Here is a 23,891-nt window from a genome sequence, read left to right on the forward strand (position 1 = left end):
CAACATTTGTTCGAATGCTTGGGGAGAAATGAAAGGATAACCGTGAGGTAACCAATGCATTCTACAGTAAAGTAAAAACTAGTTATACTAAAATAATCATTTATTAATGAAAACTTTATATAAAATAACGCTTAAGCTAAAATTGGATACCTAACACTCGCTCATTTGCACAGTACATTTCATAATTTATCGATTCTTATAACTTCGTAAGGCCCAATGTACTCTATTTCAACCTAATAAACCAAATAAAGAAGCATTTCTTTTGTTTTTGTGCTTTCCAAAAAAACGAATATCATCCCAAATTACTAAACAACAAGGTTCAAATTTTGTATTGAGGAGAAAAAAAAACAGGAAAATTTTGTATTGAGGGCCTTACGAGGATAAAATATAACTAGTTATAGAATATACATATAAAGTTCCATGATGCTTCACTAGTCGAAAGTCCAATAGAAAAATATAAACAACAGTATGTATAAACATGTGCAAATTTACTTTATCTCTCTACATAAAAAGGTCAAGTTTTGTAAACAATATTTTTTTCTGATTTTAACTGTGATAGAAATTGACAATAACAAGTTTTATTTAATACGACTTTGATAGTTATATAATAAGAAGTTTTTTCTATTGTATATTTGATTTTAACCTGGCACTAACAACGATCAAAAGGAATCGTTTAATAAAATGTTTCCTCAAAACTGTAAATAAGCATATCGTTTCGTTATGTCATATCGAGGCATATAAATGGTTACCCACTATACAGTAACCATTCTAGCTTAAGGAGAAACAGTCAGAAAAAGTTACTTTGGGGAGCCTACATACAATACTATTTTTGGCAGATTCTTTGATTGTCATTTAGCATTATGTTGTTGCTTATTAGTTGCCATTATTCGACACACATTTCATTCATATCACAAACACGCGTAAATAAATACATGGTGCCCGTGAGCAAACAGAAAAAATGTAACTGTATATTCCGGATCGTATTTAAATACTAAAATATAAGCTTTTTTAGATATAAGTTAGGTATAGTAATCATCTGTATATATCCATATTGTTATTGTAAATAAAAAAACTTTTTTTATTACGCGATTTTCTTCTTATGACCTCAGAATAGGTGGTAAAAAAAATCCGTTTCCTCGAGGGCACCTTGTATAACCACCGACGACATATTACATGCATTAACGCATTCACTGCTAACGTTTTCGTAACGCTACGTGACGTAGCCGATCTCAGCGTTTTCCCGCTTTGTAGAGGAAAGCGATTACACATAGAGACCCCGCCGAGCACCCTTCCCGACACTCAATGTGTTAAGAGAAAAAACAGTTACAATATCTTTGGGGTAATTATCATTTGAATCTTAAGTTTGGGATGCAATAACCAAAAATGGCTTAAGGTTTAAAATTGTAGTCTGTACAAACACAGTTTGTATATTTCTGTCGCGACATGCATAAAGTATGCATACATTGATAGCATGGCATATAAAGCGGTAATCACAATGGCGCGGACTCTGGATACGGCGCATGTGATAACTGAATAACCTAAAGTTAACGATAATTTAATGTAAAAACAAGGTATACAAAGTAAACAATTAAATGAGCTCCTGGACAAAGGATCGCAGATTATATTCACATGTAGGTCATCAAATTCGTAGGTCATAAATATTGGAAACTGATAGTCTAGACTTAAGATAAGAGAATATAACCAAAATATTTGCACGACTGTTTGTTTCATAATAAATAAATAAAAAATTTGAAGATTATTTGCTGTTTTTAATGTGAGTAATGTAGACTCTGAATCAATTAGTTATAGCAATGATAATTGATTGTAATAGAGAGGTGAAGTCTAGCAAAAAAACGTGCCCTTTAGTTTGACATCCAAAACAGATGGCGCTGTACTCCACCATTTGTTTTGCGGTCACTGAATTGTCAAACGTCAACTTTTGACAGTCAGAGTTACCGCAAAATGTAGAGAGCTGTACAGCGCCATCTTGTTTGCCTGTCAAATTCGAAGCAGTAAATTGTCTTAGATTTTACGCATCACTCAATCAATGTATCTTTGGTCAGTATCCTAGTGTGGCGACAACAGTAACATTGTTTGTTAACAGTGCGGTCGATAGCACATTCAACTTACGACTTTCAGATAGACTTAAACGATAACGTTATAATGATATACACACATAGGAGCATTGAAAAAGGGTCACTTGTTACATATTTTTTGTACAAAACGACCCGTTTTCAATGCCCCGAATGACCATCATATTTTGATGCTATACAACTTAATCAAATTGGCAGTTTTATTGGTTCGTTTTTGAAAGGGTCTAAACTATAATCTAAATTCAAACTGATGGTTGAGGGATCCAGTCAGCAATTAGATTGTTACGTGTGGAAGGGGTATTATGTACTAGTAATCTGTCGGTGCGGGGTGTATATCTACATGCCGTTGTAGGCGGGCCCGCCGCCGCCCTCGGGCACCACCCAGTTGATGTTCTGCGACGGGTCCTTGATGTCGCACGTCTTACCTGCAATTATGTCGCTTGTATCAATATGTTAGTCGCCTTATATTTCCCCGAGACTTATTTTTTAACTTTGTAGCCACAGTAAATTGACTGCCATCTTTCGACACATGATTAAAACTTTTAGAACGTCATTTACTTTGATCCTTAATACTTTCATTTGTACTGTAGGCATGACGTAGAGTTTCAACGCATGCAAAGGTTACGACCTAATTGAAGGACTTAAATAATAATTATTTATGCATTTGTTCAATGTCAACTAAATGTCAGGACACGTAGATGACTACTATATAAATCATGTATATCTTGAATAAATCAGTTAGTATTGAACCGAGCTCCTGAGTATCAATTACTACCCCTAACGCCTCGCATTTCACATTGATATGTGTTGAATTTGTTAAATATCAAAAAGTGGCGCCATCTAATAGATCAATGGCCAAAGTTATGGCGGCATCATCTAGCGATGGCGCCACAACCTTTAGCCGATGCCCGGTAAGATGGCGCCATTTGTTATTTAACAAATTTAACACATATCAGTGTAAGAATAAGGATCTAAGTCAAATAGCATTCTAAAAGTTTTAATCATGTGTCGAAAGATGGCAGTAAATTTAACAGTAATATTTAACAAATTTAACACATATCAGAGGAAGAACAAGGATCAACTACAAAATTTTCTTTGACAATCCACCTCTATTTCAAATTATCTTTGATTAAACCGTTCAACAACGCCGTCTATATCAACTTTCTGTCAAATTCGATTTTTTTAGACGTTACAACTCTTCTAGTTTGTTATTTTCAAACCCTGACGCAAAAAAGGGCTGTTATTATATGTTTGACGTCAATGTCTGTCTGTCTTTCTGTCTGTGGCATCGTAACTCTTCAACGGATGGACCGATTTCGATGCGGTTCTTAGCTATATTTGTTAGTAATCGATCTAGCAGTTTGAAGAGTACCAGCTCTTTTACAAAATGATGTAAGGCATATTTGACGTAAAATGGATTTTTGTTGCCATATACCGCAGTGGGTTTTTATTTATTTTAATTTAATAGTTATTTTATTATAAACATTTTATTATAAATTTCAAATAAGTAAACTTTACTGATGCTTTGAAGATTATTCTTTTCGAAATATTAAATTATGGAAATGGTAATTGTTGGATTGTCATCTGGAATATTTTATGTTAATTAACGCTAAATATACTTACAATGTATGCAGTTCTGTGCGTTTATCTGTAGTCTCTGCCCGTCTCCGGTTTCCATTGGTACGTATTCGTATACACCTAGAAATATAAGTAAATCACAGATCAGCGGCAGGTATTTGATCGTTTGGATAGAAACTAAAGAGTTACCCCCTTATTCATAAAACTTTACGGGCCTGATTTAGTTAAATTATGTTTTATCCCTTTCTTACAAATACATAAGTCAAAATAACAGATATAGACAAACGATTCAAAGCTAATTCAGGCCAGTAACGCGTTTAAGAATAACGCCATTAGTCTCGTGATATTTTATGGTAAAAAACTAAATAACGGCTTTGTATAGTTGAAACTTTTTTAATCTGATCGTTTAGCACTTGAGAGATTATCTTGTGGACAATGACATCAGCAAGTAACAAAAAATGCGCACTGTGAGCTTAAATTCAGGTCTCATTGGTAAATGACCAAATTCATTTTCGTTCTGCTCCACAATACTGAGCAAAACCTATTCCAATAAAAAAAATTTGATAATAACAACTTTGGTTTTTATGTCAATGAGAGCGGAATTTTAGCCCAGTGTGCCGTCTCTAATAATGTTCTGTATATTACAAGCCGCACGTCCACACGCATCTGGTGTGCACAGGCCTTGAAGATACCGAACATCTGCGTCTGGGTAATAACACGGGTAAAACTCTATTAGATATCTGAACCTTTCTCTAAACCAGAGTGGTCATTATTTTAAATTTTTAACACAAAGTTGTAGGCATAAAAAACGGTGTTTACCTGCCGGACAGAACCGGGCCTCGGGGCCGTCGTAGATGCCGAGATTGTTCTTGACGGGGACGGTATCGTCCTTCAGCGTCAAGTGTGGTGGCTGGTCGCCCTCATGGTTAGTGCCTAAAAATTACAAAAATAACATAGAATACTACTGTTATATTATTTCTTAATAGACAATAGAAATTGTGGAGGAATGATTAAAATAAATATTCTTTTTTCACACATCACATGGATCACGGCTTTATTCAAATCGCAAAAGTTCCCCGCCGTTTTTTGGAAAGTTTTGAGTCGTAACTTTGGAGTTACGACTCAAAACTTTCCAAAAAACGTTCGGGATGTTGGCATTTGCATTACAAATAGAATTATAAGACAATCGGCTATCGGTTCTTCAATTTTTTACCTCCATTCTGATCTGCCGGATATTGAAAGAAATGAACACTTATTTTTTTATGATTTGTTTTAAGCATTGTCTACAAAAACGCTCTTTTTGTTACTCGATTGTATCATGTGATCGCTGTGAAGGATATGATATACGAAATCTACATATTTGGGTTCGTCTTTGACGTCTCTAAAAACTGGTCAGAGATTTTAATTTTAAACTAAATAACACAAAAGTTACGACCGGAAATCCACGTTTTTGGCCTAAAAATTGTTCAACTTTGATGCCAAATATCTCGAAGACAATGAACTTTGGAGTACATATGGAATAGTATATTGCTTAAAACAGTTGCTGTTGCTATGATTAGCTACAAAAAACCTTAGAAAACTAAGGGATTCAGATTGAAGGTCATTGGCGCCAGGGAGCCCCGTAAGGGCCGCCAATAGTCAGTTACGAGGAAACATTAGTCGTATTAGTAGTATTCCATACAAACGTTCTCGATATTTTCCTCTCTGGATTTTGGCTTTAGATGAATAATATTTTTATATGCAATATTACAAGTGACCTGTGTCTGTCTGTAAGTATTGCCTTTTTTGATATTCTGGTTTTTATAAGAACTAGGTTGCTTCCAACAGCGCTAAAAACGGCTAAAAAAAGCGGCCAAGTGCGAGTCGGACTCGCCCATGAAGGGTTCCGTACCATTTATGACGTATTAAAAAAAACTACTTACTAGATCTGGTTCAAACCAATTTTCGGTGGAAGTTTGCATGGTAATGTATATCATATATTTTTTTTAGATTTTTCATTCTGTTATTTTAGAAATTACGGGGGGGGGGGGGGACACACTTTTTACCACTTTGGAAGTGTCTCTCGCGCAAACTATTCAGTTTAGAAAAAAAATGATATTAGAAACCTCAATATCATTTTTAAAGACCTATCCATAGATACCCCACACGTATGGGTTTGATGAAAAAAGATTTTTTGAGTTTCAGTTCTAAGTATGGGGAACCCCCAAAATTTATTGTTTTTTTTTCTATTTTTGTGTAAACATCATAATGCGGTTCATAGAATACATCTATTTACCAAGTTTGAACAGTATAGCTTTTAGTTTCGGAAAAAAGTGGCTGTGACAGAATCGGACAGACAGACGGACATGACGAATCTATAAGGGTTCCGTATTTTGCCATTTGGCTATGGAACCCTAAAAATGCGCCTTAAACAGACGCCTAGCATACAAAGTCGGCAACAATAAACGCAAAAATCAAAACAGTTAGATAATTTCTTTTTCATTCCGTTCACAAAATTTCGTTGCGGTTGGTTAAGTTTGGGATTTCGTCAAAACCTCGATTTCTGAGATTTGTATGCAGGGTTTTTGGCGACTGTACCTGTTAAGGCGACAGACGAGAGCAAGTCGAATGTGATAACCCCATCAGGCTTCGGGTACTCGATGGGCTGGCATTCCTTCGCCGGCTTTAGTTTCGCGTGGTCCGCTCCTGAAACGCCATTTAATTATAAGTAAAAAAAAATTATATACATTTTGGAAGGTTTAACCTTTGTGCATAAGGTATGCAAACCTATAGTGGTCAAGTGACAAACGCTTATCGACAAACGGCAATTCTATCATTTCTATCTTACCCAAATAAAGGTGTAACCACACCTTTACCATTACAATGCGTCACTGCGATTCCGTGCCTTCACCGTTTTTTAAGCATCGGTGTGGTCGCACCTTAACCTTCTGAACGCCAAGAACACCTAAAGGCGTCGTTACTAGTCGTGCCCACAGCGCCAAGGACGCCTATAGGTGTAATGACGTACGCTAGACTTAAATCGACCGGGATGTGATTGATTTATGATTACCTTTTATGTATATTGTTTTTGATCTCTCGATATTTCGAAGCAGTTACATGCATCTTATCAATATCGGGAGCTCAAAAACTATATATAGAAGGTAATCACGGTTTATATCCCGGTCGATTTAATTCTAGTGAAACTAACCGTGAATCATTCAAAACTGTTATGGCGGACGCTGTCAAAGCACACTTCGAGTAAGGTTTTCATTAGCTCCCTTGCGCCCGAGAGCTTGGCGTTTGACTGATGTTTGTGTTTATGATATAAAGCGGTTTCGGTTGTGCGTTGTCTGAAGTATCCAAGTAACGGAACCATTTTATAGATATAGATTACCTCCGTGGCTGAAGGTCCAGGGTTCGGCTCCGCGCGAGAGCACGGAGAAGCCGCCGTAGGCCAGGCCGCCCCACAGCCCCAGCTTCGTGTGGAAGGACGGCCGCACGTTGCGGACTTGCTGCGAACCACATTACCAATACTAAGTACCATTCCAATATTTATTAACCGAACGATTATAGCGCGATAGATGCGCTGGTGGCCTAGCGGTAAGAGCGTGCTACTTTAAATCCGGAGGTTGCGGGTTCAAACCCCGGCTCGTACCAATAAGTTTTTATGAACTTAGTTACGAAATATCATTTGATATTTCCCGCACGCTTTTCGGTGAAGGAAAACATCGTGAGGAAACCGGCAGTGGCGGTACTTCCATACAAGCCCAAAAGCCGGGCTTGCCTTAGTTGCCTTACCGAAATTACGTAGTGATAAGATCAATATAGATTGCATTAAATCCGCGCGCCAAAAGAACTAGTATTATTGAATCCAAGCCACCGCGGCGCGAGCGAGTTGCAAATTTTTGCCGTGGCGCCTCGTCCGCGCAAAAGAAATCACTCGTCGGCTTGCAACCGGGCTTGCCTTTTCGTCCCGCTCTAGGCGCTCTAGCCTACAAACTGCCATATAACGAATGTAACTATTTGTTGGTATGTATAGCAATCTTATAGGCAAATTAAGCCGGGCTTTTAGTGTGAAGTTAGCTGCATAATTGTCCACGAGCGCGCGTTTACTAGACAACTTCAAGTGTATTATAATTATTTGACAAGTCGAAATACTATTATTCTGTGTCGAAAGTTTAATTTGTTTAAGTGAATTAGTGAATGTGGACTTGTTTGTTTGTTGTTTAAGTGTCTAATTCGTTAACAGTATATGAAGTTGTTCCTTGTGTGATGAGATGCGTCCACGTATTACTCAACGAATCAGTCACATGGGAGAAAATTATGTAAGGCAACCATAACAGTCAAAACACATTGGATTGTTAGTTAATGTATCTATTGCTTCAAATATACACAGTAATTGTAAGTAAAGGCGAAAAAACCATGAAAAACATACCACCACACATATTTCTATTATATGTTTCACTTCATCTATAGTTAACTGACAAAGTATTCATAATTTAAATTTTAAGTTCCATTAATAGTCAGGGTTACCTTCAACTCCTTATAAACGAAGGACTGTTTAAGCTTGTCCTCGTATGCAGAGGGAACGACGCCTTTATCGTGAGTGGCCTCGCCCGATATGATGAGGTCCATCGCGGCCTCGGCCGCCAACATGCCTGAAATATAACGATAATGACATACCAGTGTTGAACACATTAAGCTAATGGGCACCAGTTATGAATACTTCGTTCTTAATTTAAAGATTATAAGAAGGTTATATTGTATATAAACCTTAAGTTTTTATAGAATGTGGATTATTGTTCATCATTGGGTCTAAATCATTACTGATGCCGTTACTTTACATAGTGGGAAAAATAAATGAGCACTAGTGAACTATGAATACCTAAAATCTACGAAATAGCACATTTTACTCAAAGGAAACATCTTTTATTTCTTATAGAGTACAACAAGAGAGGTACAAAGAAGATATTAAATATCAACATGGACAAAATAAACAAAAAGATACGCCATTATTGTCCATACATTGAGGTAGTGTGTACATATTTTAGCACTTTGTCATTGTGTATCAAAATGTAACATTTTATGTAGTTTTTCACAAAAAATGGCAATTTCACAGGTCGGCTTTGTTTTTATGAAAACCAAAGAAACCAAGTAGGCTAAATAGTACGTATGAAGGCAACAATCAAAGCGAAGCTTGCCATCGACCGTCGCCTAAGACTCGGGCTCCGATGTGGCGAAATTTCAAGAATCGGGCATCTGTCACTGCGTAATTTCCAATTTTTAAATACTTGTATAATCACTATTTAAAATCCACATTTTTGACAGACACTCAGCCAATAACTATTTATTAGCAATATACTACACAATCAGTGTGATAACAGTTCAATCGGGCAAACCAAGTATAGGGACCGTGCGCGTTGGAGGGTCTGCCATCTTGTGGCCTGAATCGGAACTATAAGCATGTACATTTACGTCACGTGTTTTCTTGTGCATAGTAGGTTCTACCATCTTGTGGGCTACATCGGAACAATAAACATCACATTTACGCCTCGCGCCAAAAATATGACGGCTCCTGTGCTGCCTCCTATTCACAATTGGAACTGTCATTTTAGATTTAATTATCATTTTAGATTGAAAGTGATATTATTGTCATTTGTACAGTAATACCCCGCTTTACGCGACCCCGCATAACGCGAACTCGCTATAACGCGGTTTTTAAATTGCGGAACTGATAGTATCGGATTGGTTATTTACTTACGCGCGGCACATCGCGCCACCTCGGATGGTATTAATCTACCTTCTAACTACCTATAAGTATTATTACTATATAGAGTTTTTAGTAAAACAAGTGTACAAATATGTACATGTTTAAAATGCCTGTAATGCATATAAAAACAGCGTATCACTGACCGCTCTTCATGGCGTTGTGCGTGCCCTTGATGCGCGGCATGTTGAGGTAGCCGGCCGAGTCGCCGGCCAGGCAGCCGCCCGGGAACGCGGGCGCCGGCAGGCACTGCCAGCCGCCCTCCACCAGGGCGCGGGCGCCGTATGCTATCCGAGATCCGCCTGAAATAACATACATATTATGGATTTGAAGGGACGACATTTTTTTAATCATATATTATTGTTTTACGGCCTCCTAGCCTAGTAAGGAGTTAGGAGTGACCCTGCCTACGAAGCAGGATGTCCCATTTATTTATGTACTTATCACAGATATTTCTTCCTCAGTTATGTTTTCTATGTATTTAAGTACTTATCTAAATTATAATATTACAGTTTCCAACACTGGTTGTTTCTCTTTCCGTATTACTTCGACAAATGGCTTCCAATAGGCGTGCAACATCAATCGCTGGAACTTCTTGAAAGGACTCGTAATCGGCTTCTCTATGGCTCGAATATGCAAGAGCGATAGAGAGATCGATAACATATCATGATGTTGGCGGTACACCCTCTGTTACAGGTTGGCGCCGCTAGCCCGTCGCTACTAGGGAGGCATAGCCCTCTAACATTTACAACTGTTGGTCTAATTTACTTATGTGTTTCACCTTCGAATAGTGATATAGATGCAGCTTGAATAGCTGGAACTCCTTAAATGAACTCAGGTATGGATTAGCGTAGTCCACTCCTATTACAAAGACCGTCACTACTAGGGGGCTTCGCCCTCCTACACTGACCGGTATTGATCTATTTTATATTTATGTGTATTACCTTCGAACAGCTTTAATCGCTGGAGCTCCTTGAACTAGCTGAGGAAAGGATTAGCGTAGTTCAATCCTATTACAAAGCCCGTCGCTACTAGGGGGCTTCGCCCTCCGATACTGACCGATGTTGATCTATTTTTTATGTATGAATGTTTACCTTCGAACAGTGACTTCATATATATAGATGCATTTTAAATCGCTATAACTAAAAAAGCTGAAGTAAGGATAGGCATAGTCCAGTCCTATTACAAAGCCCGTCGCTACTAGGGGGCTTCGCCCTCCGACACTGACCAGTGTTGATCTATTTTATATTTATGTGTTATTACCTTCAAACAGTGGCTTCACATATGAATTTCTCGAACTCCTTGAATGAGCTGAGATAAGAATTAGCGTAATCTAGTCCTATGCTGTCACTGGTAGAGGGGCTTTGCCCTCCGACACTTTATATGTGTGGGTCTGACTTATATCTGTCTTACCTTCAAACAGTGGCTTCACATAAGGATGCAATTTAAATCGCTGAAACTCCTTAAACGGACTCAGGTAAGGATTAGCGTAGTCCAGTCCTATGACGAAGCCAGTTGCCACTAAGGGGGCTTCGCCCTCGGGCACTTGTAAATGGTAGATAAAGGAACCGCCGTATGTATTCTTGTCCAATGGCCAGCCGATTGTGTGCTCGACTAAGCCGGGTTTATGGTTCTGGGGATGACAAAAAAAATCTCGTAATATTTATCATATTTTGTAAAAAGTTTATGAAGGTTCCAATTATAAGATGGTGTCAAACGCTATATTATTATAAAAAATAGATATGTAAATTGTAAATACCTCAGGTTTGACTTCCCATAACTCCTTAAGGCCAATACCATAAGACTGTGGTTCACTCTTCTCTCTTAAATTATACTTTTTGGATACCATCTTTGTTAAATGTCCGTGGCAACCTAAAAACGAATATCATCAAATAAAATATATAGATTAATATAGTTTTGACGACTTATTCTCGTATATTGGACAGTTACGAGGGCTGCTATTTATATATCCGGAAACCGGGATTACAATCTTCTTAAATAGTATATTTGACCTCCATGGTAAAATTTGAACTTTTTTAAGTACTGGCCGGTATATTTTTTTTTATTTTTTATTAACGCTAGTGTTTTGTTTTTGACGGGTTTTAAATGTCATCTCGCTGCAAGAATGGAACTCACTCGTGAAAATATTCGTGCTATGATTTATTATGATTTTCGGCGTGGTTTAACGCAACAACAGTGCATAGATCAACTAACTTCAACTTTTGGTGATGAAGTTCCATCTAAAACTACTGTGTATCACTGGTTTAGTGAGTTCAATCGTGGACGTAGTATGCTTACGGACGAAGTTAAGGCAGGTCGCCCGAAATCGGTCGTTGTACCACAAAATATTGAGACTGTGCGAAAACTTATAATGGACGACCGACATGTTACGTACCGCGAGATAGAGGCGACTCTGGGTATTTCTATGACTAGCATTAATAGCATATTACATGATCATTTAGCTGTAAAAAAAATTTGTTCGCGTTGGATACCGCAGAACTTAACTAAGGAGCAAAAAGATGCTCGCGTCGAATGGTGCAATAAAATGTTAAAAAAATATAACCGTGGTGACTCAAAGGCCGTTTATAACATCTATACAGGTGAAGAATCCTGGATCTATGCATACGATCCCGAAACGAAGCAACAATCAATGGTATGGGTGTTTCAAAATGAGCCGAACCCTACGAAAGTTACTCGTGCAAAAAGTACATTGAAACAAATGGTGGCCTGCTTCTTCGGTATTAATGGCCATGTAGCTACAGTGCCACTAGAAAACCGTAAAACGGTTAATTCAGATTGGTACACGACCATTTGCTTACCGGAAGTATTTGAACAAATTCGTAAAACTAACCAGCGACGAAGAATCATTCTTCATCATGACAATGCCAGCTGTCATACGTCACGCGAAACAACTCTATTTTTGGAAGGTCAAAATGTGGAATTAACGGGTCATCCGCCGTACAGCCCTGACTTGGCACCCAATGATTTTTATTTATTTCCCAATATGAAAAATAAATTACGCGGTCAACGATTTTCGACCGCTGAAGATGCTGTCGACGCATTCAAACAACACGTTATGGAGGTACCTCAGGCGGAGTGGCAGAAGTGCTTCAAAAATTGGTTCACACGAATGCAAAAGTGCATAGATCATCAAGGGGAATACTTTGAAAAACAATAAAACCATTTTCAGCCGTGTACGTTTGTTTGTTTTTTTGTTTCCGGATATATAAGTAGCAACCTCGTATCAAATAGTATGAACATACACTACGCAAATAGTATAGGCTGATCATGTAAGATGTACCTTCAGCAAAGATGATAATCTTGGAATGCGATTCCATGCTGCGTTCGAACATGTCCTTAAAGATCCCTTATTTGGCGTTCCCCACGTCTTTTAGGGACCCATTGTCGCTGTACCATCTACAATCTACACTGCTAACTGAATTTAAACCTTACAGCAAAGGCATTAAACGCGACACCTATCGTGAGCGGCGCGGCATCGTGAATCTTGTGGGAACGGACGAAGGTTGCTATTGGAATGTAGCCGCGCGCGTCAGTTGATGAAGAGTTTCTGTTAGTAGGCTGGTGGTGTTCATATACATCTTACCTTCAGTAAAGATGGTTAACTTGGAATGGAACTCCATGCCGCGTTCGAACATGTCTTTAGGGCTCCCGTCTTTGGCGATGCCCACGTCGCCTGTCGCTACGCCCTTTAGGGAGCCATCGTCGCGGTATAAAAGCTCGGCGCCTGCGCAGCCCGGCCATACCTATATAAAATAAAACTGATATTATTTAAGAATTTCGATGATCTATTGATATAGTCACCCAGATTTGGCCAAAAATGGGAAAAATGGCTGCATCTCTGTCCTTTGCGATATTAAGGAAAGAGATGCAACACGAGTATTTAAATAAATAAGGTTATGGGTGCGCTTATTTCACCTATCCCTACTGTGATATCTTCCGTATTTCGGATATGTGGAATATTTTTTCGTCTATGAAACTGACAGAAACAAAAACAATATGGTAGGTAAGTAACCAAATTCGAAGCGGCCAGCGGTCATCTGACATTCATATATGAACATGAAACACCTTCACACTAATAATAGGCAACAGCATGTGTACCTATGGTCCAACGTCTTGACTGCCCGCTCATGGAATATTGGATTAATGCGACCATTGGGAGGGACAGGTAGGAGAAACAATTTATATTTCATTTATATAGGCGTGTAAGGTGCTTGTAGGTGTGTGTGCGCACATTGGCCGTTCAGATACATACCACGTCAACTGTGAATGAGAAGAAGTAAATGGATAGTAAAAAGATATAGATATATTATAACATTTACCTCGGCACCGGCCGCCTCAGCTTGCTCCGACATCCATCTGACCAAGTGGCCCAACCGAACAACGTAGTTGCCGTGGTTGTATATAGGCATCCCTGAAACAACATAACGGTAGATTTTTAATTAAAAACTTATCTACAGTCATTGCTAAAAACATAACCCTTTCTTGGATTTGTAATCCGGTATAAATGAAACTGTAAGTAGGTTATTTTGTCTGTAAAATTATCAGAAGTCAAGACAGGATGAACCCAGGGCATCTTGAGAGTATATGGCCTCCAGCCTTGTCAGCCTTCAATACTACATACATACAAGGCTCGGAACCGGTTTTTAAAATACCGGTAAATACCGGCTTTCCTCGGAACTTTTATAAGCCTAAAAACCTAAAAAACCGGTTTCTACGACGACCGACGCAACGGCCGGTCGGCCTGGTGGTGTGCCACGTAAACATAGACACCGACATAGGAAGAAACCAGTTTTTATTGTTCTAAACCGATTAACCGACCTTTTACGAGAACTGTTCTCGTAAAAGGTCGGTTTAAAGATAACGGTTTTTCGAGCAAAACCGAAATTAAAAGGTTTTGCGCCAAGTACATGACAACGGTTTGGAAATTTAACCGGTTTCCGAGCCTTGCGTACATATTTTTTATTCTAACCTGGTAAAACCGGAATAGGAATCCTCCCGCTCTTGGTCAAGTATCCGAACTTGTCAGCATTAACCACCGTGTCCATGGGAGCCCCCTTCTCCTTCCAGTCGGGGATGAGCTCGTTCAACGCGATGGGATCCACGCAGGCCCCTGAGAGTATGTGGCCTCCGACCTCGGCAGCTTTCTCTAGTAGGGTTACTCGTACTTCCTGTAACAAAAGATAAATCATTCCAAGCACTTCGCATTACTTGCATGTAGTTCACACCAAACCTTGAAGTCGGGAATTACGTGTACGTAGCTATTGTGTTGGTATAGATAGACTATACTTAGGTACATAATAGAGCTCAAAATAATAAAACCGGCCAAGTGCGACTCGATCTCGCCTACCGAGGGTTCCGTACAAATATAACTTGTTTTTTTACAAACTTTTTCCTGTGCTTGTAGTGTAAGACATTATTACTTGCCAAATTTCATAGTTCTAGTTCAACGAGAAGTGCCCTGTTAATTTTTATTCCCTTGAGAGTATCGAAATATACGTTTACTGCGGCATAAACAGCCGCATCTTTTTTTGACGTTAACTTAGAAGTTTGATTTTTTCACAGCTTCAAGGGGCTGTAGACCTGAGCATATAATCTTAATTTCAACTCGATACCTCAACGCGTACCCGAGAGAGAAAGGGTCTTAACAGACAGACAGACGGACAGACAACAAAGTGATCCTATAAGGGTTCCGTCTTTTCCTTTCCCGTACCAACACTAAAAATTACATTAAATAGAGTTTCATGAATGGAAGGAACTGCCTATTTCGCGTGAAACGACACGCAATAGGTTAGTTGTTATCTACATAGGTTTCAAGTTTCATTCAATAAAACTTGATTACAATATAATATTAGTTATCAAAAAAAATATATAGGTGCATTTAAACTTGTAAAGAGTGAAAGTATTTATCAAGAATCCTGATGATCCTCAAAAGTTAGTTCTTAAGATTTTCTATGAGTATCATTATTAAAGTGACAGTAATTAAATATGAACTTACAGCTCCCTTCTCCTCTGCAATCTGCCGAGCTCTGATGGCCGCAGCCATGCCCGCCGGACCTCCACCAATGATCAGGATGTCCGTCTCCTCTGCCATACGCTCCATGTTTATATCTGAAAATATTTTTTTCATATTATAACATGCCCAAATCCAGTGCCGGTTATCAACACCAATTGTCTCCAGCGGACCCTTAATTACTGTGGACATATAGCCAGACTGGAGCCGGACAACTTTCTAAAAGTGCATTATGGTTGGCATGATGGATGGAGGACGGGGTAGTGGACATCCACCAACCTACTGGGTGGACATTGTAATGAAGGCCTGCCATGGATCTACACAGGCGCCTATTATTATTAGAAAGGCCGAAAATCGTGCAGAATGGAGAGCCTTGGTGCACAAAATAACGATCTCATGTGGTCGCGACACTCGCGACCCTCAGTCATGAGGAAACGAGTATAAAGAAGATGAGAGGTAAAACAAAATTATATCAAATTTACTATTCTCATAGGAATCAAGTTATGTTACTGCTATTTGATATAAGTTATGGAGATGATCATTTGAGAATGAGGCTGGCTCAAGTGATCTTGGCAGGAGAGATCTGGAAGTAAACCACTCAAGATTGCAACAAATGGAAAAAAAAATCTGCAAGCCTGTCCATATTCAAAAATCATCATCATTATATGAACTGAAGTACCTAAACAACTGTCGACCACAAATCCTTGTGATCCGTGTTTGATAGCTTAATTCTAATTTCCAGTTTATGGTCCGTTTTCATCTCTAATGCTTGGAATGAAGGTTGAAGTGAGAGCACTTTAGAGTCAGACCAACCTAAGTTGGCAGCAATTTTGGTAGCCCAGCCTGTGCAAGTGTTAACTGTTAACTAAAAGTCATAAATTCATAGAAATTTGATGTTTAGATATAAAAACGTTCTTATTGATTTGTGATAATCAAAAGCAATCTGATACCTAGGTTATTTCATAATTTTGATAATGCCGTGTTACTACCCTAATTATTAGTCCCTAGTAAGTTGCCTAATTAAAGAAAAATCAGTGGAATACTTTAATACTGCTGATTCTATTGGTTTTTATTCACTAGCCATATATGTTGAGGTGTAGAGTTTCATTCATTTATTAATTCTCATTTGTGAAGTTTGGGCTTGTAGAGTTAGAAGCTTGCTCTACAAGAAATCTATTAACTTTTTGACAAGTGCAAGCCTTATGGTCTTGTCTTGGCTACATTTTACATGAAAATCTTTTTGATGGGATTTCATTTCTTTTTGTAAGTTGCTTATGACAATCTTCCATCCCCTAATTTAAAGGGATGAGGGTGATTTACTATTAAAAATTCTGAAATATTCCCCATATAAACTTCAACCCCTTTTCCCCCTAACGCCCTTTTTCACCCCCTTTTCACCCTTAAGGGGTGATTTTGGGATTGAAAACTATTCTTTATCCTTCCCCATAACAAAAACTAACTACATGCCAAATTTAATTGGTTTAGCGGTTATTGATTCCCCATACGAAATTCCACCACACTTTAGGGACAAAAAAAAATTCTCAATTTTTGGTATTTTTTTGTTGTTTGTGTACTAATACGATCCTACATACCTAATTTCAGCTTCCTAGGACATCAGGAAATACCCTAAAGGTTTTGATGATCATCAGTGAGTGAGTGAGTCAGTGACAAAATCAGGGTTTTTTTAGATATGAATAAAATCTAAAGTATGAGAGCTATGCAATTGAATTTTTTTATGCTCAATAAGTCTTTTATTGACATTATATCCCGAGAATTTCGTTTACCTGGTATAATCCAAACCCAAGTTATGGGGATTCAAAAAAACGAGGAAGTGCTTCAAGAAAAGGTAGGTAGTGCCCTTGTGCTTCGCTTTGCTCGTCTTGGTGGGGCCTACCAGTGCCCCCAAATTAACAGGGTCAGAAATACAGTAGGAGTCCGAAAAATCTTAATAAAAATTATGTAACACCTTCAAAGAGCGGTATAAATTCAATAAAATTCAATAGCACTCAGCCAGCCACATATGCCACATAGAAACACATGTTTATATTATTATATCTTGGTTTCATGGTTATGTCCATGACCTTGCACAACAATATTAAGCACATGACTCAATGAAAATAACTAATTATACTTGAAATGTTTTACTAGTAAATTCGATGATTCTGTAATCAAATTAACTAATGATATTATAATGAGACAACCCTAATTTTTATCACAATATTTTACCTTTCCATCTTGGGTCCTTATCTCTAGGGTGTATCGTATAATGTGTTGTTATTTTCGGGAATTGGTCTGAATAAAGTCTTCTGGCAGCATTTGTTAGCCTCCCCACTGAAAATTATAAAAAAATATCAATCAAAACAATTGAATACCGATCAAAACAAATAAAGTGAACTTTGAACTTTTGTTTCTGACACTACATTGCGTAACCGAACTGTATAATTATTTAGGACAAACATTGATACAAGCATTTTCACCTAAATTTGGGCTTCAATAACTTAAAAACACTGGGATAATTCATAAAATACAATAACTTCACAAACAGCTGATACGCACGTCACTATAAAACAACTTTTTAACTACATTATATATGAACAGTAGCACTTTTGATAATTAAAACTTTTTTTAGAGCCAGTTTAACACTACTTTAAGCTCAACAATATGTGATATTTAATTTAAAAAGCATTTATTTACCCTGACGAGCCGAACTAACAATTGCCGCCGCCATGTTTTTACAGCATACGTTCCGATACCGCACAGTGCACAATCACAACTTCATTAGCGTTTTGCTTATGTTTTTGACATTTACGTTCCGTTTTATTTATTTGTTTAATTTTGTCAGGTATTCAGTCCCAGACTGTGCAAGTGTTCTTTTAAATGACAACTTCCATGAAATACTGACGTATAAATAACACTTGCACAGTCTGGGCTATCAAAATCAGTGCCAACTTAGCTTGGTCTAACTCTAGGTATTTAACTGGATTAGACTTAGGAGGTGGGGCAAAATGCCCAAACGCGATTGTCTTATGGAACTTTCATTTCAGTAAGAGTAGCAAAGAAAACCAGAGGAAAAAACGCTATTATTATTTGTTCTTTTCATAGTCTCACTTTTAATTTCTACATATATACTTCTAAAAAGACCTAAGTAATGTAGACGTTTTTGTTGCCCACCAAATTTATGGAACATGGGCGTGGGCGTGGGGCAGAGAACATAATTTTTAACTACATATATGTATGCTCCTGCCTCTCCCCTTGGCCATTGGCCATATGACCTTGTTTGTCGCGACATCTATTGTCAAGTAGCAGCACTGATAAATCCGCTACTTGACGCTAGATGCTGAATAAGCGTTTTGGTAAGAAAACTGATGTATCGAGTGAGCACTCCAATATGGGACTCCCTCTGGTCGCATAACAACTTTTGTCATATTTTTAATTGTCATAACACTTTATGCATAAAATTGTAAGTCATAAAAATCTTTAGTCAGAATTATTCCTGAGCATAACTGGGTTTTTGTCATAAATGAGTTATGTCATAATTTTTATAGTCATAAATTCAATTCGCATAAAATTATAGGTTAGGTTATAGGTTCGTTAGGTATGCACAAAAAATATATGACAACTGCTATGTATATCATCAAATATTATGGCTAAAAATGTATGACACAACATAATATGATTTTTCATTTGTATACGCAATGATGATTATGACACAAGTTGTTATGCGTATCAAAGATATGGCTTAAACTTTTATGCAACCCAATATGGACCCCTCTAATATGCTTACTTATTTCTTTATGACCCGATATACCCGCGTTGGGTTCAAGCCAGTCCACTTTTCCGCCAATCTGATTAAATTGTCTAATCAAATCAGGTGGTGTGGACGCAAACGACAATTTAGCTCGCCGATTCCACTTTATCCAATTGTAAGATTATGACCGATAAAATGGAGGTGCAGACTCAAGAAAACCAATTTGTGACGCTAGTTTGCGCGTTTAGGGGCATTTTTTTTAAATTAAGAGCGCTCTAATGTCTGCTGGGGAGTGACATTGCTCGGACGAACAAATAACGTAGCAGGAGAAAAAGCCTCCAATAACATCTACCAACGACCTGGATAAGATTGCAGGAACCGTTGGATGAGGGCAGCGCACGACCAGTCGTGGAGATCCTTGAGAGAGGTATGCCGAGCTGGACATCTTTCGGCTTATAATCATTGAGTTATTATTACTTTATATAGAGAAGCCATACCAAACCATGAAATTGTCGCAATTGCAACCTAGCTGTGGGCGACGGGAGCAGGGCGTGAACCACGCGACCAAAACGTCGTAAGCGCCGTGAAATTCATGGCGTTTACACGTTTAGGTCGCGAGATTCACGCTCCGCTTCCATAGTTTGTCGGCCGGCGTCTACTCATGGCGCAAACTACACTGGTTCTCTGTGTTTGTGTGTCTGTGATTCTGTACGGTCACGTCTGAAAACATCAACACGATCGAAGTGCCAAAAATATAGTATACACGATTATGGCCCATATATTAGGGAAGTGTATACATATTTTTGTCACTTTGTCCGTATCGATATTTTCAGACGTGACCGTACGTAGTAATAATAGTTCAATAAATAAATAAATAAATATAAATATTATAGGACATTATTACACAAATTGACTAAGTCCCACAGTAAGCTCAATAAGGCTTGTGTTGAGGGTACTTAGACAACGATATATATAATATATAAATATTTATAAATACTTAAATACAAAGAAAACACCCATGACTCAGGAACAAATATCCATGCTCATCACACGAATAAATGCCCTTACCAGGATTTGAACCCGGGACCATCAGTTTCGTAGGCAGGGTCACTACCCACTAGGCCAAACCGGTCGTCGGTCGGTAATGCTTATAATGATGAAAATTGTGATGCCTTTTAAATCATCCAGCAACATACAATAATATTGGGCACGGGCGGCTTTCTTGCGCAAAGATCATCGCAATCCAGCGTGGGAATGCCGCCTGCGTGATGGGTACTTTGCCTAGGGGGCAAAATTTAGAAATTCCTTTTATGTAAGTATTTTTAAGTTAATTTTATTTATATATTTTTATCTAGTATTTAATATAGGGTCGGCAACGCGCATGTAACACCTCTAGAGTTGCAGACGTTTATAGGCTACGGTGACTGCTTACCATCAGGCGGGCTGTATGCTTGTTTGCCACCGACGTGGTATAAAAAAATATATCTACGTTTTTATTTTGTTCATCGTAATTTATTTGTGCAAATAAATATATGTATTCTCCCCATTATGTTCTGATCAAATAATATTGTATGAATATTATTTCTTCAAATTGCTGTCTACAACTGACTATTCCGGATACAATATCCATATACTGACGTAACTATGTAGTAAGTAATTACCTACCATAAACCTAATATATAATAATAATATGTTCTAGCTGAAGCCATGAAAACTAGAAATGAAACTACTGAATGTAAGCTAAGAAGTATTTATTAAAAAACTTAGAACATAAATATTAGTACAAGATGATTTTGTGCGCACCGTTTACTTCACTGGTTTCATTTGCCACAGGCCATCGTTGAGATAGTGGCAGTTCTCTATGCCCACGCCCTTGTTCACTTTAGCTCTGAAAAAAAAAACATTATTTACTAATGGTACACTCAACTCAACATAATTTTCGAAAAATATTGAACACTGGGGTTAAATTTCGAACAAACAAATTATTATTTTTTTGATAAAGGTCTATTGATTCCAGATTTAGTGATCTTCTTTTAAATCAATGTACATATCTCGTTCTATCACACGGCGATGGCTGCAGCTGAGTATTCACATGTCGTTTTCGAACAAGAAAGAACTCCGCAGAAGTAATCATTAGGTAGGATAGAATAGAGATTAGGTAAAATAGGCACTTGACTTGATGCGGTAAAATAATTTGACATGTTGTCTCATTTATAAATACGCACACACATGCGCATACACACTCGAATGAGATAGCAACAGCCTTACATGTCATCAGTAGAGAGAGAGAGGTCATCCCTATAGCCAACGCGTGCTACTTCCCCTTAGCCATCACGGTGACGACTTGACCTTTGTCGATGTGTGATATTCGCGCGTCGAGCGACGGCTAAAATGAAATAACAACATTCTTACATGTCATCAGTAGAGAGAGAGGTCATCCCGATAGCCAACGCGTGCTGCTTCCTCTCCGTCATCACGGCGATAACTTGACCTTTGTGGACAGGCGATATTCACGCCGAGCGGAGACTATAGAATTAGATAGCAACAGCCTTACATGTCATCAGTAGAGAGAGAGGACATCCCGATAGCCAACGCGTGCTCCTTCCCCTCCGCCACCAAGGCGACAGCTTGGCCTTTGTGAACAGGCAATATTCACGCCGAGCGGAGGCTAGAATGAGAGAGCAACAGCCTTACATGTCATCAGGAAAGAGAGGTCATCCCGATAGCCAACGCGTGCTGCTTCCCCTCCGCTACCACGGCGACAACTTGGCCTTTGTGGACAGGCGATATTCACGCCGAGGCGAGCGGAGGCTAGAATTAGATAGCAACAGCCTTACATGTCATCAGTAGAGAGAGAGGTCATCCCAATAGCCAACGCGTGCTGTTTGCCCTCCGCCATCACGGCGACAACTTGGCCTTTGTCGACGGGCGACATTCTGGCGCCTGGCGAAGTAAGGCCGGGACACATGATGTTGGCGCCACTGAGGACGAAGCGGATGGCGCCTTTGTCGACTTGCTGCATTGGTAGGAAGAATGGGTCTGGAATAAAACAAGTGTATTTTAAAATATAAAACTTGATGACCCCTGATAGACCTAAGATACCTACGCTCATATCACATCTACATGAACACGACAAAGTTACCTGACTTTTGGTGTGTTTGTACGCATTGCACTTAAGATGTAAACGTTTAATCGTTTAATCGTTTAGTATATAAATATAGTAGACATCTAAATATGCAAGTAACAAAATAATCTCACATTTATGTAGCAATCTCAATGTTGGCATCCAGGGTCCCTCGCGGTGTCTGAAGAAAAGCAGCTCTCCGGCGCTGTTCACCATTATCTCGATATGGTCGTGGCTGAAAATAAGCAAAATAAAAGGTAAATTATAACAGGTACTTCAGATTTCAGCTGACTAGTAAATTACTTCTGCGATAATCGAAACTGTCGTGATACATACTAACATTATACTAATTCAACAATTTACAGTCACGTGTTTTTTTAAGTCACTCGCTCGACATGTTTCAGAGTGCCTAGGTCTCCTTTCTCAATCACAAGCAATGCGAGCAGCGTTCACGACGGCCGTGCTTCGCGCACTGTCGAGCGAGACCGCGAGTGACTAAAAACACGTGAATGTTAACCGTAGAGTTAGTTTATAATACTTCTGCCATAGTGAAATTAAGAGACCGTTCGGAAAAACCGTTGCCATTGTTGCCAATCATTCTTAAAGTATTTATTTTATTTACCAACGTTTCATGTAAAATCTTATTTTTGTTAGGTATTACGATCTTAATGCAAACTTCGGGTGTATTTCTTACTTGAGGCAGGGACAAATGGTAATGAATTACCTATATACAGCGCCTATTGTGCCCGGCGGGGACAAATGGGAATACTCCAAAAATTGCATACCTAGTATGTAATTGTTTATTTAAAGGCTTATTGCTCTATGTCACCATTTATTATAAGAATAGTAAGTACTTAATTCTATTACAGGTTCCTTGACTCGCCGTGTTTGTTGGGATGCTTCGGAGTCTAATATTAACTATATATGCATTGACCTAAGGATGCGGATGTAAATTTGTTAGCCAAAAAAGACTTTGATGTTAAAAATGTAGAATTTAATTTTGATTATCATTTCGGACACCATATCACGTCCGTAAGACGCCAGGGGGTTAAGGAAAATAAAATGTCAAAAATTCCTTGCCTGTTTGATACAAGGAAGAGTTGACATTTGCAATACGTCCTGAGTCCTAACAAATACCCTCATTAGGAAAAGGTAATGATTACGAGCAGAGTAGAGTACCATAGGACAATCCTGAAAGTATATCCTTCTTGGGCAGCATCTGGTCAATGTACTGCTCGAGGTGCGGGTACAGCTCCAGCAGCCGCGCCCTGATACCCTTCTGTACGGACGACTTGAGCTGCTGTGCGCCGCTTATGCTCTTCATCATATACCACATACCATTTGACAATCCTGAAGGTGTCCTTCTTGGGCAGCACCTGGTCGATGTACTGCTCGAGGTGCGGGTACAGCTCCAGCAGCCGTGCCCTGATGCCCTTCTGTACGGACGACTTGAGCTGCTGTGTGCCGCTTATGCTCTCCTTTTCGTCGAATCTGGAATCGAGATTGTAAAAGTTAGGTTGCGTCATAGAATAGCCATGTGAGAGTAAAAAACACACTCCCTCTCATCTTAA

At 38.7% G+C, this 23,891-nt stretch overlaps 2 protein-coding genes across 2 annotated transcripts in view; both read right to left on the minus strand.

Moving 5' to 3' along the window:
• Positions 1–2,065: 2,065 nt before the first annotated feature.
• On the minus strand, positions 2,066–18,271 carry LOC133524930 (electron transfer flavoprotein-ubiquinone oxidoreductase, mitochondrial). Its single transcript, XM_061861092.1, has 15 exons — positions 18,143–18,271; positions 17,675–17,779; positions 15,434–15,546; positions 14,408–14,606; positions 13,758–13,849; positions 13,022–13,181; positions 11,177–11,289; positions 10,831–11,050; positions 9,564–9,719; positions 8,184–8,308; positions 7,045–7,162; positions 6,249–6,356; positions 4,491–4,604; positions 3,717–3,791; positions 2,066–2,518 (listed from the first exon to the last, which is right to left on the minus strand). Exons 1-15 carry the CDS (start codon positions 18,174–18,176, stop codon positions 2,430–2,432), a joined length of 1,821 nt encoding a protein of 606 aa, XP_061717076.1. The 5' UTR covers positions 18,177–18,271; the 3' UTR covers positions 2,066–2,429.
• A 2,659-nt stretch (positions 18,272–20,930) lies between these two features.
• Positions 20,931–23,891, minus strand: part of LOC133524944 (malignant T-cell-amplified sequence 1 homolog) — a 49,252-nt gene continuing 46,291 nt past the window's right edge. The window contains exons 2-5 of the mRNA XM_061861106.1: positions 23,659–23,811; positions 22,455–22,555; positions 22,034–22,235; positions 20,931–21,084 (exon numbers count right to left, since the gene is read on the minus strand). Of these exons, the coding sequence (XP_061717090.1) occupies positions 21,003–21,084; positions 22,034–22,235; positions 22,455–22,555; positions 23,659–23,811 (538 nt within the window). The 3' untranslated portion in view covers positions 20,931–21,002. The remainder of the gene's footprint in view (positions 21,085–22,033; positions 22,236–22,454; positions 22,556–23,658; positions 23,812–23,891) is intronic.

This window comes from Cydia pomonella, chromosome 14 (genome assembly GCF_033807575.1).
Source record: "Cydia pomonella isolate Wapato2018A chromosome 14, ilCydPomo1, whole genome shotgun sequence".
In the NCBI taxonomy this organism is placed as follows: domain Eukaryota; kingdom Metazoa; phylum Arthropoda; class Insecta; order Lepidoptera; family Tortricidae; genus Cydia; species Cydia pomonella.

Bases quoted from the DNA above. Each gene is read 5' to 3' on its own strand.
- LOC133524930 (XM_061861092.1), bottom strand. From the start codon at position 18,176: ATGGCGGCGGCAATTGTTAGTTCGGCTCGTCAGG. The intron at 11,290-13,021 runs GTAAGATGTATA...ATTCGTTTTTAG, and splicing joins GTTAACCATCTTTACTGAAG to GTTGCCACGGACATTTAACA. The intron at 7,163-8,183 runs GTAACCCTGACT...TGTGGTTCGCAG, and splicing joins TCGTTTATAAGGAGTTGAAG to CAAGTCCGCAACGTGCGGCC.